General features: G+C 25.8%; 1 protein-coding gene across 1 annotated transcript in view; it reads left to right on the forward strand.

Moving 5' to 3' along the window:
- The first annotated feature begins 3,675 nt into the window (after window positions 1–3,675).
- LOC129962677 (sodium- and chloride-dependent glycine transporter 2-like) overlaps window positions 3,676–15,420 on the forward strand; it is a 71,802-nt gene continuing 60,057 nt past the window's right edge. Inside the window, exon 1 of the mRNA XM_056076583.1 lies at window positions 3,676–3,814. Coding sequence (XP_055932558.1) covers window positions 3,794–3,814 — 21 coding nt within the window. The 5' untranslated portion in view covers window positions 3,676–3,793. The remainder of the gene's footprint in view (window positions 3,815–15,420) is intronic.

The following is a 15,420-nucleotide window of genomic DNA, read 5'->3' on the forward strand; positions in this document are numbered from 1 at the left end:
ATGCTGTCGTGGTGATTACCCCGGATACTCAAAAATGGTTGGAGTTGCTCTTTTCTGTGATTAACTTCAGTTGCACATTGCCTGCTGATGGGTATCAGACGCCATTGGATCAATATGAGTTTTTGAAAGTTATATTGATGTTTAATTTGAATTTTGATCTTTGTATTTGTGTACTATATATGAAGAAATATGAATTTTCACAATAATTTTTCAATATTTTTATAAATAAAGATTAAATTTTTTAGGCTGTCTCCTATTTTACTGTCTTCTATTGTTTTTGAAAGTCTTTGAACAACAAAGATTATTTCTTGATAAATATAAATATACTTTTTTGATAAATATAAATACATAAATATTGCCATTGCAATCTATTTATGGTACACAATAAATAAGGAAATGTTTTGTGTGCAGTTAGCATGTATTATTTTTAGAATAAATCATGTAAGTAATAAGCAATTAGTCATGGTATATATTTTATCAATTAATAGAATTTCTAGATGCACAAAATGTTTATCTGCAGTGTAACTAAGATTCGGTATACACATCTAGCATCAACTGAACTACTTATTTAAAATTTTGCCATAATGAGAAATAATTAAATATGTGAAGCAGCCAAGGAAAAATAAATTAGTCCTATAATCTACTTGCAGAATTCATTTTACTCTGTTAAAATTACACTCATTCGTTTTTTTTTTATCTTAATGATAAATGATGATATCATATTCGCTTCCAAAAATTTTATATTTCATAAAAGTTAATGAAAGCTTGATTCCAAGAGATAAGAATTCCCTAATGGAGTTTTAGCAAATTCCATTTTTGTTTCATTGGAAACATCAAAATACCACCATCATCATCATCTTCTTCCTTGGTTATGTAAGCTATCCTCCAAAGTGTATTATTTTTAATCTTTCAATACAACAAAATTGAAAACATTTCTCAGAAAATAAAAAGTAACCTTGCACAATGAGAATGTATCAACATCTCACTATAAACAAACAAGGTTTTTAAAAAATTGATGTATCTAAGCAATTTCAAATATTTGCTAAATCTAATTGTTTTAGGTTTTTTTAGGCAATTACAAAAGTTTACGATTTTTTCTTTTACAATGAAATATAAAGACAAGAAGAAAAAGCGAAGCAAGTGATTTCCTATGACCTTATTCATACTTGATTTTATGTTATAATCTCTATTTTTATAATGCGCTTAATATGTTAGAATTTATATTTATGTATATAGTTTACCAATCACATTTCCCTGACATAAGTTTCATTTTCGTTTGTAAGTCTCCTTTATTAATGAATATATTTTTTTAAGTATGCTAAATCAATTTTGAGTTTATTGAACAGCGGATCTTTGCGAACTTGAATTATTTTAATTCGAAATAGTCTGCAATTTGGATTCTTTTCTATTTTTTTCAGTTTTCTATTAATACAATGTTAAAGTAATTGAATTTATTCAAAATTTGAATTTATTTTGATTTATTTGAAATCAACATTAGGAATTAAAAATGTTTTCACTTCTGAATCAATGTTATTTAAATGCGGTTAAATCTTATGTCCATTGCGTTTATTTAATTTTACTTCCCAGTCTATTCAATGAATAAAAAATCAATAAATATTTCTTAATTATTTTTTAAAAATTTGAACACTTCAGATATGATTTATATTGTTTACTAGCCGTCTTTAACAATCAACTAGTTCTCCAATGATATTGTTTATACTTAATGTTATTTAAATCTGCCAAACTCTCAGACATTAAAGCTATGTTATTTTAATTGACCCACTTCTGCTTATTGTGTACATGAATTTTTCTAATGGAGACCAGTCCTATAACATCATGCTACCTTTAAAAACGTAAATGTCCGGCTCATTTACCTTCTGAGTTTCACGGTACTGTAACTTCAATTTTTTTTTGTCACACTCATAAACTATACAGATGCTAAACAAAATCCTTCTTCTTTAGCTTTCAGCAATGGAAGAAATTCCCGCGATTAAATATTGGATGAAACAATGAAAGCGCTGTGAATTTTAGAAAAATAATATAATGTGTTGTTGGAATTTAGGCAAAAAATATTTCTGAAAATTTGCCAAAATTCAGTAAAAATTCGTAAGATTTAAATTGGTATCATTAAAAAGATTTTTTTTTAACATTTTCAAAACATGTGAAATTTATTTTTGCACTGTATTATTTTCAATAGGTATCTTGGAAAAACACCCAAAGTTTACTTAAATTTATTCAATTAAAATTTTTGAAAATATCGCTTTGAGGTGCGCATTTTCACCCTTTAAAGGTCCAATAGTCCAGCTTGTAGAGCGTCCCCCCCCCCTTTCTCACACACAAGCACACGTCGTTGTTATTTTTTTTATCAATAATATAAATAAATATAGAAAGTGATAGTGAAATTGGAATATTTATGAAAAATTCACTTTTCTGAATCATACAACACAAATTTATTTAATTGTATTGAAATGTAAATATTTATTCACTGTTCAGAATTAAATGATTATTTCGCATTGTGTTCGTCTTACTGAATCTATTGTCTAATTTGCGTTTCATTCTACAGCTATGATCTCTTTTAATGCATCTAAATAATTGTTCCACTAGCTTTTAAAACTTCTATATTAGCGATTTATCTTTAAAACAAGTTTTCTTAATAAAGTCAAATAAAAAATAACTAAAAAGAAATTTAATTAAAAATTGTTACTTAGCAATTTTTAATGAAATCTTTTAATTTAAGATTATTTTTAGTCACTCTTTCCCTACAAATCTTAATAAACAGAATAGAAGCTCTAATCTAGTATTTCTTAAGCTTTTCAAACTAAATTAAGAACAGAAAATGTTTTTGATTCTTTTTTCAATATAAAAAATTATATAATGTTCAATGAAGTGAAAAATTTGTTTAAAAATTGAATATTTAATAACGAATAATTAATATATGCAAAGAAATTCTACTCAATTAAAAATTTGACATATAAATATCGAAGAATTAAACGTACTGTAAACTTTTCAACTCACAATTTTTAATTAACAAATTTAGATTAGAAAAAATAATTTTAATTAATTTAAAAATAATTTAGATTAAAAAAGCAAATTTGTTGTTTGAAATTGAAAAATTTATATAAGCAGTTTGCTATATCAATGAAAATTTATTATAAGCAATTTGCCATATGAATAACAACATTCGAGTAATATAATATTAACCAACAGTTTATATTTATGTATCTATAAAAAAAGTGTTATTTCTATTCTTTATTAACCTGCTTCTTGTTAATGTGTTATTTAATAATAAACATTATGCATTTCAATTACGCCATAAAAAACGAGATCTCTAAGTTTCTAAGAGTCTTGAGTGTTAAATTTTTTTTTAAAAACTTTGTTATTGAAACCAACAAATTTTTTCATTTCAAATTGAAAAGTCACAAATAAAAACAAGATTTAAAATATATTTTCTAAATTTTAAAAGCAAAAATGGGCATTAAAATGCTCTAATATTTTTATTTCCTTGCAGATGGAAATAAGTATGAAATTCTTTGAAAAAATATCACAGCTGAAATTTCACAATACATTAACTTCCCATTGCGCGGAAAACAGAACACTCGTTTGCCAATAGAGCGAGCAACTTCCTGTTTTTCCCGCAGAGGGCGCGCAAGTGCCCGAAACAAATAATGGAAACAACTTTTATTGTACCTGTCGGAAATAATCACTCCGTGCTTTTGCCATCAGGTGGATAAGTAAGCGGTGGGGACCAAATGACAGAAAGAATTAACCCGACTTTTAAACTCGTGTTTGCAAAATGGTCTTCATCGATGTCAAAGTAAGAGAAATATTATTTATTTCCAAATTTTATTTTATTAAAAACAAATAATTTGCATAAAATGTGAGACTGTTTTAATTTGTTTTTTTTATCTGGATATAATTGATATTTTAATTCTGTTTAAATTAAAACTTCTTCATTACTTACATCTTCCAATTTCAATTCAAATTTCTTTGATTTATACTAATAATTTAATTTAACATTTGTTAATACGGTGGTTATATGTAGAAAATTAATTTAAATTATTCGACGAAGAACAGTCATTGAATTAAAATAATATAAATTAAATTGATATAAATTAAAATGAAACTAAGTTCAACAACACAATTAATAATATTTCTGTTTATTTCTTTATTTAATAATTATTTTATCTTTTAAAAAAATGTTTGCGATGTTTTACTGAAAACATTAATTCGATGTTTCCAAAGAATACATTTCAAACAAGCAGTTCATTTTTTCATTCACATAAAATAAAATAAAACAAAATCTGAAAATTAAAAAAATCAACAATTTAAAAATGCAGAAAATTAAATAAAACAACTTAAAATAAAACAATTTTCAAAAAATAAAGTTCAAGCATTTAAAAAATGTGAAAGCGCATGAAGTAAAAAAATACAAATTTAATATTTTTAAAACAAGAGAATTAAGAACTATTGTATTTGAAATAAATAATTGAGTAGTGTAATAAATATGACTTTCGAACAATATCAATGAAATATAGCAAAGATGCAATTTGCAATTAAAAGAATTTCTATATAAAAAGAAACGAAAAATTATATATATATATATATATATATATATATCTTTATGTACTAATAATACAGATAAATGAATGCATGTGTGTGAGTGTTGGCGTTCTACAGTGTGTGTGTTGGTACAGTTCTACTACCGAATGTGCATCTTGAAAAGATTTTTTTTTTAAATTTTAATGAATTAAAAATTAAGCGAAAATTTAGAGTTTTTCTACGATAAAATTTTCTACTATTCTATGTAATATTATAACACAAAAAAGAAATTTTATTATTACACCATTTCTAAATTTAAAAAAATTGTATTTTTAATTATACTAATTTAATAATTATTCAAATGTTTCTTAAATTATGCTAACTTAAAAAAATAAATAAATATTTTTTTGCGGTTTTCCAGCAATAGACAATTACACTGTTGTCTTGAAATTCAAATCGTTTTCATTGTTTCATCAAATATTTAATTTCGAAATTTTCTTCCACTATCGAAAACTAAAGAAGAAGGAATCTGCTTAATATCCATGTAGTTTACAGGGCAAATAAAAATGTGAAATTACAAAACCATGAATTTTAGAAGATAGATGAAAGGATTATAAAGATTTTTAATAGCGATATGATATTACGGGATTGTCTATATTAGAAAAGTTTGTGTACACAGTAAACAGAACCTAAATAAGACAATTAAAATAACACTGTGTTAACGTCAGACAGCTTGGTGGAATCATGGACATAAAGCTATATTTAAATGACTTATCTGAGATCAAATATAACCTATATTCTCGGCGAAAAAGCTGGTCGCCCGAGGCAATAAGTAATAAATAAAATCAACAACAGAGAGTTACTTGTGAACATACCTTTTAGATAATATTTGTAAACAATGCAGTGTAATAAGGATGCATTTATAATGATTTGAGAATAAAACGAAGTTGAAATTATGGTGCTTACGATCGAAAATTGTATGTTTGTAAATATACCTATTAAACAATATGTTTACATATATGTATAAACATCTATGTTTGTAAATATACCTATTAAACAATATTTGTAAGCAATAAAATTTAATAACATTATAGTTCAAATAGTATTGAAGTACGAAATACATTTTTTAGTGATATTTACCAAGCATTCTCTTTATCAGAACTTGCAAACGATTCATTTAAATATCACTTGCAGCTATTGTTTCGAATAAGATTTATAAAATTTTATGTTTAAATAAGCTACTTGGCTATTTCGATGAATATTTGGATTTTTTTTTGCATATTTTCATATTCAGTGGAATGTATCTCTATTAAATTTTATCACTTTCCAGTAGGTAAATCAGCTCATTTTTCGTTGAATATGAAAATAGCTTTGTTCGTCTGCTTATGAATAAAATTAATACTTAACCGAATATTTCATTTTATTATCAATCAAACTCATGAAAAGATGCTGACAAATTTGAAAGCAAAAAAAATTATGTAATCAACTTAATGAAAAAAAAAACGAATAAAGAAAAAAAAAATAAATAAATTATAAAAATCAAATTATAACCATATATTTGGTTACAAAAATATTTTTTGAACATCAATTTTATCTCTTAAAATGTAATATGTTTTAAAATAATATTTGGATTTGATAAGTCATATTTTTTAATAAATTATGAGACAAAAAGTTTTTATATGCAAATTCACGTCACTAGTTAAAATTTTTTTTTTTGCATGCGTATTAAATAAAATTGCGCTACGAATAAATATTGGTACAATTTCTTTTGATAATTTTTTAATAAGTTGGTTATAATGATATACATAATTGAAATTTAACCTCTTCTAAATAAAAATAAAAAAAATTCCGTTTTATAATATAACATGGAAATACAGTAAATATAATAATAATATTAGAAACGTGATAATAAATTATAGTTAACAGGGCTTTTCAATATTTCGTATTTTATTTTCAATATTTCATAAAGATATTTATTTCAAAGTCATCGTTTCTCTGGTGTTGTTTCAAATATCAAAGTTTGTACTTTATTAATATTGTAATATTACTACGCTAATTCACATTTTTAACATGGATTCTTATTAATAGCCATTTTTAATACGGAATATTATTCGGAAACAATTTTGCTATCTGAAATACAACTATATCTCTTATATTTCAAACGCAATCGATTAAATATAAAAATCGCCTACCGAGACTAGTGTGAAATTCTGAAATTAACTCTTCTTTGTCCAACATTGATACTAACATTGAAAACAATCCAAACATGCGAGTTCAGGTATCCAAACATCCATTACCGATTTTTCACAGCTTAACAAACGGCATCTAATTGAATACGAATCTATCAAGGAAGCTGAAATCACAACCTGTGGAGTAAGTCATTTCTCACCAAACAGCTTTGAAAACTTCCGCAGTTTACATTCCCATTAAAAACCACTTTGAATATAAAAAAGTGACGTAGAGCGAGACAGACCACCGCCTTTCGTATTCTTTTACAGATCAGTGGCGATTCATAAAATGGGTCAAGGGATAAAATACACAACAAATCTGCGTGTTCTAAAACAAATTTGCATTTCCTACGATTAATGTTTGAGGAAGTTAGTTGAATAGTATTAATGTTTCAAGTTTATAATTCACAATATATTTAATATTAAAATGACAATTTAACAGAATTATCAATTTTTAAAATTTATAAAATTTGTACCCAGAGTTGGCGATTCGAATTTAATGTATGTTTCAATAATTAAATTCTTTTAAATTAAATAAGATGTTTTATTAGAATTAGCCATTTTGACTTCGTAAAATTTAGTTCATAGTATAAAGAATTTGAATTAAATAGAAATAATATAAATTTAAATGGAAATAATATGAATTTCAACAGTTTTTTATTGATTTCTTTTTAAGGGATAGTGGACTTCGAAATAAGCAAAAATGAACAAAAATGTACAATTTTATTTTTATCGTTTCATTACCAAAATATATGTTTATATTCAACTAAAATAACGTCATAAAATGTATTGTTCGATAAAATAAATATTTGAAGGGTTAAGAGGAATTAAAAAGTAAACCTTAATTACTTTTCTCAAAATGATATTATAATTAAAATATCTTTTAAATGTTCCAAGTGTCTTATTTTTTGTAGAAATTAAATGAAATTGATGATAAAGATTTCGGTCAAACATTAAAAGAAAATGGGGTATGCTGTTTATGTTTCGAGTTTTTTTTAGTTCGTTAAGAGTCAATTTTGGTTCAGAAAAGCATAAAATTTCTATGAAAATTCAGTAAGTGTGCATAAAAAATATTTATAAAAAAATACCATTTCATTCGAATTACAAAATCATCCGTAATTTTTTTTTAAATACATTTACATTGGTTAATAAGAAAAAAAAATAATAGAAAAAATTAAAAATTAAATCGATTGGAATATTTTGACATTTTTAAAAATTATATATCTTTTAAATTTTTAAAAATAATATATTTCGTTTTAAAATATTTTTTTAAGAAAATTGAAGTATTTATATTTTAATACATATGTATAAAAATGTCATAACCCTGAATTAATTCCCCAAAGTGTATATTAGAGACCACTGTCCCCTTAAACAAATATTAATAAAAATAATTTAATTAAATCACTTTTATGTACACAAAGTGGATTAACACATCTTATCACAAAGATATACACTGTGATAACACATCTTATCACAAAAAAGGTGTTATATTATTTTAATGATGTCATTTTATTTTTAGTATCTGGGAGACTAAGCTTCGCTCAGCAGTTTTTTTTTTTTAAATCATGTACGTGATGATGTTTTGATGATGTTGTTTTGGTTTGGGGTTTTTGAAGCCTCAAAATGTACGGGCAGAAAATTGGTGATTTATCGCTTTTGAGGCATCAATTTTTCGCTTTCAGTGTTATTAGAAAACGATAAAGAAGATTGTCACATTTGGAGATTTAATCGCGAATAAAAAACATGCAAACAACCCAAATGTGTGAACTGTTGCCAAATTTAATAAAATGGTTTATTCAGTTTCATATTTCAACATATTTTATTAACTTAATCAATATATTAACGATTTATTTTATGTTAATTTTTCATTTTAGTAACTTTGTGAAAATGTATGTATTGTTATTGATTACTTAATAAGAATCATGATTGCTCGACATTCATTTTGTACACAATGTTATTTAAGCAGATGCTCATTGTTTATAAGTAACATAGCGAAAAGCGAATATAAAGAAAGTGATGAGAACTTGAATGACTATGTTTGCCAAAGTGTTAATATCATTCTAATATTTTATAGTCATTTACTTTGCATTTTTAAGAATTTATTGATTTGCTTACTTGGCTAATAACAAATCTTAATCGACCTGCTGCCACCTGTTTCAACTCAGCAGCCCTAGGCAGCTGCCTAGTTGGAGATCTGTCCCTATCAGTAAAAAAATAGAAAATTATTGATTCTAAATTCTTATGTCAAATAAGCAATGATCACTAAATATCAAAAAGCATATGATGATTTCTTTTATCCCGAAGTTATATTATATAGAATATTAAAGTCAAATCAGTTCTAAAAATTAAATGAATAAGCTTATTTTTTGAAGGCAAAATATGATGTTTTCCTGAAGAGGAAATTCCAATTACATTGAAATTAATTAAATGAAAATTTTTTTTCCAAATCAAACCTTTTCTTTTTGGAATTATTTAATTCCGAAGTAGAATTCAATTCATTAAACTGAAAATTGATTATATAGCAGAAATTTTTAATAATTGTTTGACATCAAAGAGGCAACCATAATAATTAGTATTACTTTGAGAAATAATTTTCTTATATTAGCTTGCTATTGAAATTATAAGATCACATGCGATTCATATAATTAAATCAAAAGTTACATTATAAATGAAATTTAAAACTATGAAACGAAACTATATGGCATTGAAAATTAATTCTATATCAGAAAATGTTAATAACTGTTTGACATGAAAGAAACAATCATTACAATAGTTGTTTTGCTTTAATTAAATAAATGCTATAATTAAAGGGTTTTATTCCACCGGTTGTAAACAGTGGGATAAAAGTTAATTTATGGGAAGTTTAATTTAAGATGGTTACTATCTTCAAGGTTTAACGCATAGGAACTATGTAACAAAGTAAATTTATTTTATCATCAATAATAATTTTTTTTTTCTTTTTATAAAAAAGTTATATTTTCAATTCAAAAAGAATTTTTTGATAAAAGCTTTCATCAAAAAGAATTTTTTTAATGAAATTTAACTTACTAAATTTCGGTTCAATTCTATTTTTAACTCGAGATTTAGAATTATGACATTTTAATCGTTATCTTTTACTTTTTGCAAATTGATTGTTCTTTTTAAAATAATCGTTAAATCAATAGTTTCAAATTTTAAATTCAGATAATATAATATATATAATTTTACTACCATAGAATATATGTATATATAAAGAAGACCTATTATAGCGATTATTATATTTCAAGGTTAAGAGTTGCAATATTTTGCACTAACTTCTTTACACTCTTGTTTCATTTACATTCTAAACTAGAGAATTATTATAATAATATTGGTAATTTGAAAAGTGAAATATCTTTCTTCTCAGTTTCAGATTTCATAACCCAAGTAACACGTAATTTTAAATTCAGATAATATAATATATATAATTTTACTACCATAGAATATATGTATATATAAAGAAGACCTATTATAGCTATTATTATATTTCAAGGTTAAGAATTGCAATATTTTGCACTAACTCCTTTACACTCTTGCTTCATTTACATTCTAAACTAGAGAATTATAATAATATTGGTAATTCGAAAAGTGAAATATCTCTCTTCTCAGTTTCAGATTTCATAACTCAAGTAACACGTAATTTTATTTTCATATATTATGCAATAAAACCTCTTGCAGGAATGCATTTGCCATGAAGCATGCTACTGAATATTTGATGTCGAGTAATAAAAATGGAAGAATGTCTTTGTGTGTTATTCACCTTCATAAAGTAACGTAATTTCCAAATAATAAGTATGAGTGAACACCATTATATAAGATTTGTTGAAATACGGTGGCAAATAGTTCTATTTAGTTTCATCCTAAATGTAAATATTTAGAACTGACGATAAGTAATTAATTTCAAGTGATCTAAGTATTGATAGCTACATTAAATACAGTAGACTCCCGATTATCCGCGGGCGGGTTATCCGCGCCTACCGCACTAAGTCTTTTTTTTTTTTTTTGCTTCCAAGCAAAGAGAAAATGCTTCCAAAGCAAGAAGCAAACACAAATGACTGATTTCTTCAAAAAGGTGTAGTTTTACAGTTATGCTTTTGTAATTACATAATACATTACAGCATTAAAACAGTACATATGTATTCATTTTTCTGTGTATCCTTGACGCTTCTCGTAAGTACAAAGCACTTTTCTGTTGCACATTTTAGGTTAGTTTTGAGTGATATATTAAAATATTAAGCGTCAGTTAAACATTTCCTGCTGTTTATTTTACGTTTTATTGTACATAAAACGATTTTTCAAAGTTGGAATGACTGTTTTCTCTTCTTCTATACCCGTTTTTAGCTTTTTTCGGATTATCCGCGCTTTTTGTTATCCGCTGTGGCCGCGCCACCCAATACCGCGGATGATCGGGAGTGTACTGTAAATATTTTCTCTTTTATAGTTTAGAACTTTTGTTTTCTTGCTTAAAGATCTTTTTTTTTAGGGGGGGAATTAAACTTGATTTAAGGTATCCAAATAGGTTCGGAGGGGCATATTTTTGTAAAAGAAATATTGTTTAGTTTATGTGATGTTTTTTATTCATATATTGATAAAATGATGAATAAAAATGAAATTATTTAAATATATATGTAGCTCTTGAAGAAAAAGCATATTTTGATGTAAATTTAGCATTTATTTACAAAAACTAAAAATGTTCTAGAGAAAAAAATTGTTACAATTTTTCATTTTTCTTTGTAAAATTACATGTATAATAAAATAAAGTGTAACTAACTGTTATCTAAGAATTATATTCAAAAATAAAATTTTTACGTGTAATATAGGAAATTATCTATGAATTTTTGGAATTTTTTCAATAATATTTGCATTGAATAATCATAAATCCACTTCTAAAGCATTCAACATAAAATTCATAGTTCATTACATTCTGCATAACATTACAAGTACCAATTACAAATTTCATTAATATATACTTATTATTTTTTGAGATATGACGATGCACTTACAGTAGAATTATAAAAAACTCTTTCTTCCGAAAATTAATTGAAAATTTTTAAATTCTTATAAATAAGCATCACTTACATGCCAATAGTTTGCTATAACTTGGCTTTTAATTGACATAGCGGATCTTTATTTAAGATATAACTGGAAATAGAAACGTGCCTATTTTTTGAAACCGCAAAAATAAATAAATAAAAATGCGAATTTTAATCTAAATGCATGTTTCCAACCTGGTTGGATACCTTAATTAAAAGATTCTTTGAAACCTTTGTTAGATTTCAAAAGAAACAACGCTAACTCCTTAATTTTTGTGTAATGCGTTAAAAGCGAAATTTTCTTTGAAGAATTTCAAAATCGATAAAAGAGTAACTAATAGCTCATCATTTCTTTCCTAATTAGATCATCAATATTCAAGGAAATTTTATCACAGAAAATATCGAAACCATATTTTGTTTTCTTAAATAAAATTTGATAGGTGGATACAAATACTTTACAGTCAGATCTTAAAATATGTTTTAGCAGAACTATAAAGAACTGTACGAAGAAATATACTATGTAGCGATTTAAAAGGCTTTGACAATACAGAATAATAAATTTATTGAATGGGAAGTTGCTTGTGATTGTGCAATAAAAATGCTAAAGCATATTATTATATGGATTATAACGTTATATTTTAATTATTTCAGTGTTTTTAAGGATAAAAGCAAAATATTCTTTAAACATATCATTAACTGACTAGAGTAATGAGTGGAAAATTTTAAATACTATTCAACCATAAAATTAGGAAGATTAAGATTAAGATCGGAAGGTACAAATTGCTATGAAGTCACAAAATCACCAAAAAAATTTCATATAGTTAAGTTATGGGATTTATAGATTTGCGAAAGTACCGATCAACTAATGTTAATTCTTTGACAGATTTGGTTCAAAATTTGAAAATATCCTAAGCTTAGATGTTGAAACTGTATTCTAAATTTTATTTATCTAAGGTGTTGCATTTATGAGTTATCGTATTGCAGTTTTGTGTTTCATAGTATTGCGTAAAGAAAAGCGAAACTGCATTTTTGTCATCTTTTTGCGACCAGCTGAAGCCAACATTAGACATAGAATCATCATTATAGTAACAAGATCGCATATTAAGTTTTCGCAACGTTGTTGAGTTGCTTCATTTAGATTCACGCAAAAGATTAATTCTCTGATGGATTTTATTCAAAATTTCATAAAAATCTACACTTTAGATACAGAATTTTGTTTTAAATTTCATTTATCTCAGTCGTTTTGTTTTTAAATTATCGAGTTTACATACATACAAAAGTACAGACGGACAACTTAGTTGATAAATTTGATGCAGAATTTCACTTTATGTTAAATATGTATATTAAATTTCATTCATATAGCTTTTTAAATTTATATAGTTTTGAGCTCCTTTAGACTTGACAGCTAAAGATTTCCTATGAATAGATTTCGTTCGAAATTTTATAGAATTCTACAGATTTTGTGTAAAGACAAGATTCTAAATTTCATGCCTCTAGTCTAAAGTGGTTTTAAGTTATTGTATTCACAGACAAATAGACAGGCAAACGCAATTCTAAAAATCTACTTTTCAAACTCAGGTGAGTCTGAAACATGAAGATTCGTCAAAATCTTGTGTTTAAATTTTTGAAGACTACAATATTTCCTTTTTGTGTATGACAAAGTAAAAAGGGTTGTAAAGTACAACGAGCTGCATAAACATATACGTGCGCGCGCCCGCCCACCCACAAACAGACATGTATATGCACACACACGCGCACAGAAACACACGCACGGACACGCACCTATTTGTAGAATCATCACTTTACCCTTTAAAGGGCCATTTTTTTCCAGTCATATTATGTTAAAATATTTTTAGGCTTCAAATTAGAATAAGAAAAGGGATTCATTTAGCTTATTAAATAAATTTAATTTGATTAATTAATTAATTTTGTTAATTAATAATTAAGTAACAAATCAAGACACATAATTTTGCCTGAGATAAAAAACTGAAGCATCTAAATGTCTGACTTACTAAAAAATTTGTCAGAACTTATGCCAACCTACATAATTTCATACAAACATTGATAAATTTGTTGGGAAGCATACTTCCCACGGCCCTAGAAAGAGTTAAACAACTTATTTGACTATATGCATTGTCTTTCAAAAGATAGAAATTTTTTTTAAAGTTAAAGTATCATCAGAATTTTGATTAGAGATAGGACTCAAGTTTTACAGTGAAACGTATAATGCTATTCATTTTACGCAAATTTTAATGCTTGTTAACTAAGCTTTATTTTTTTAAAGATTAAATTTGTTGCTTTGGTGAAATTTATATTTAAAAAATTACGATTCCACTTTATTTTTTTATCGCATAGAATCTAAAATTCACCTTTTAAGCCCTGCTCCCATGGCCCATTGCCTTACGGATATGGTCATAAATATGTCTTACTACCTGTCGTGGGACCACTCCCTTCTGTCTCATCCTATTATGCCCGGTGTCGACGGGAGTTTCCAGTAAATTGTCAGTAAAATGAACGGATATCAAAAGGTCGTCGAATCTTGGATTTAGTCTGGCCGTGCATCCGTTTCAAAAGCCGTTCAATCCGTTTCAATTTTGTAATTTGCAAGAAATCTTATCTATGGGATCCACAACACATAAATATATCTAGGTGAATGACGCTTTGAGATGAATTCAAAGCAACTTAAGTATTGAGTGTTCTTTGAATGTACTACAGATAAAAGAAAGAAAATCTGATGCCTCGTTGTTAGAAGTTGGCGATAAAAGTCAGAAACAGTACAAAAACTAGGGCTGGAATTGTACATTAATGTACAAACAAGAATGATTTACACACGAAAAAATGACGTCCGTTTGCATTTTATTTATACACCAAGGAGAACTAAAAAGAAATTGAGATCTCTTACATTATGGTTTTTTTTGTTAATTTATCCCAATTTTTTAAATATTTGAAATGACTCTTATTTAATTATATATAAAAACGATTAATGATTCCCTCAACTAAGAAGCTTTAAACTTAAAGTGGGATTTAAAAGAATATTTTCTGCTTACACGACACTATGTTATAAGACATGTTATTAAAATTAGAGGGAAAAAATTATGCGGTAATTAATTTGGCGTAACAGAATAAATGGCAATTTTCTTTTTTATTGATATAGACTTTCAAGTCGTTATTCGTAGGTATTGCAACAGTAGTAGCATAAATTAATGTCAATGAAAAGAGATTTTCCATTTAAAATATACGTGCAAGAAAATATAAATTTCTCATCCATGATTTATTTAAAAATAATATCATATTAATAAAAATCAATTACATCGTTTTATAATTTTCTTTTCAAAATTTTGGCATACATTTTCGTTAACAATATTTGACCTGTCAAGGTAATTTGTAATTTTTTGCAAAATACTCAGTAAAGAAATTGCATTTCCCTATTTTTTTTTTCAAGAAATCACCATAAACTATTACGACGAAGGCTATTTCTTCGTCACTATCTGTATCGTGCACTTCATCCATGTTTTATTAAAAATAATTTCCAAAAAAGTATCAAAAATTAAAAAAAGAAATAAAAAAATTAATCTGATGGAGGAAGTCTGAAACTGATGTAT

This window comes from Argiope bruennichi, chromosome 3, assembly GCF_947563725.1.
Source record: "Argiope bruennichi chromosome 3, qqArgBrue1.1, whole genome shotgun sequence".
NCBI classification, from domain to species: domain Eukaryota; kingdom Metazoa; phylum Arthropoda; class Arachnida; order Araneae; family Araneidae; genus Argiope; species Argiope bruennichi.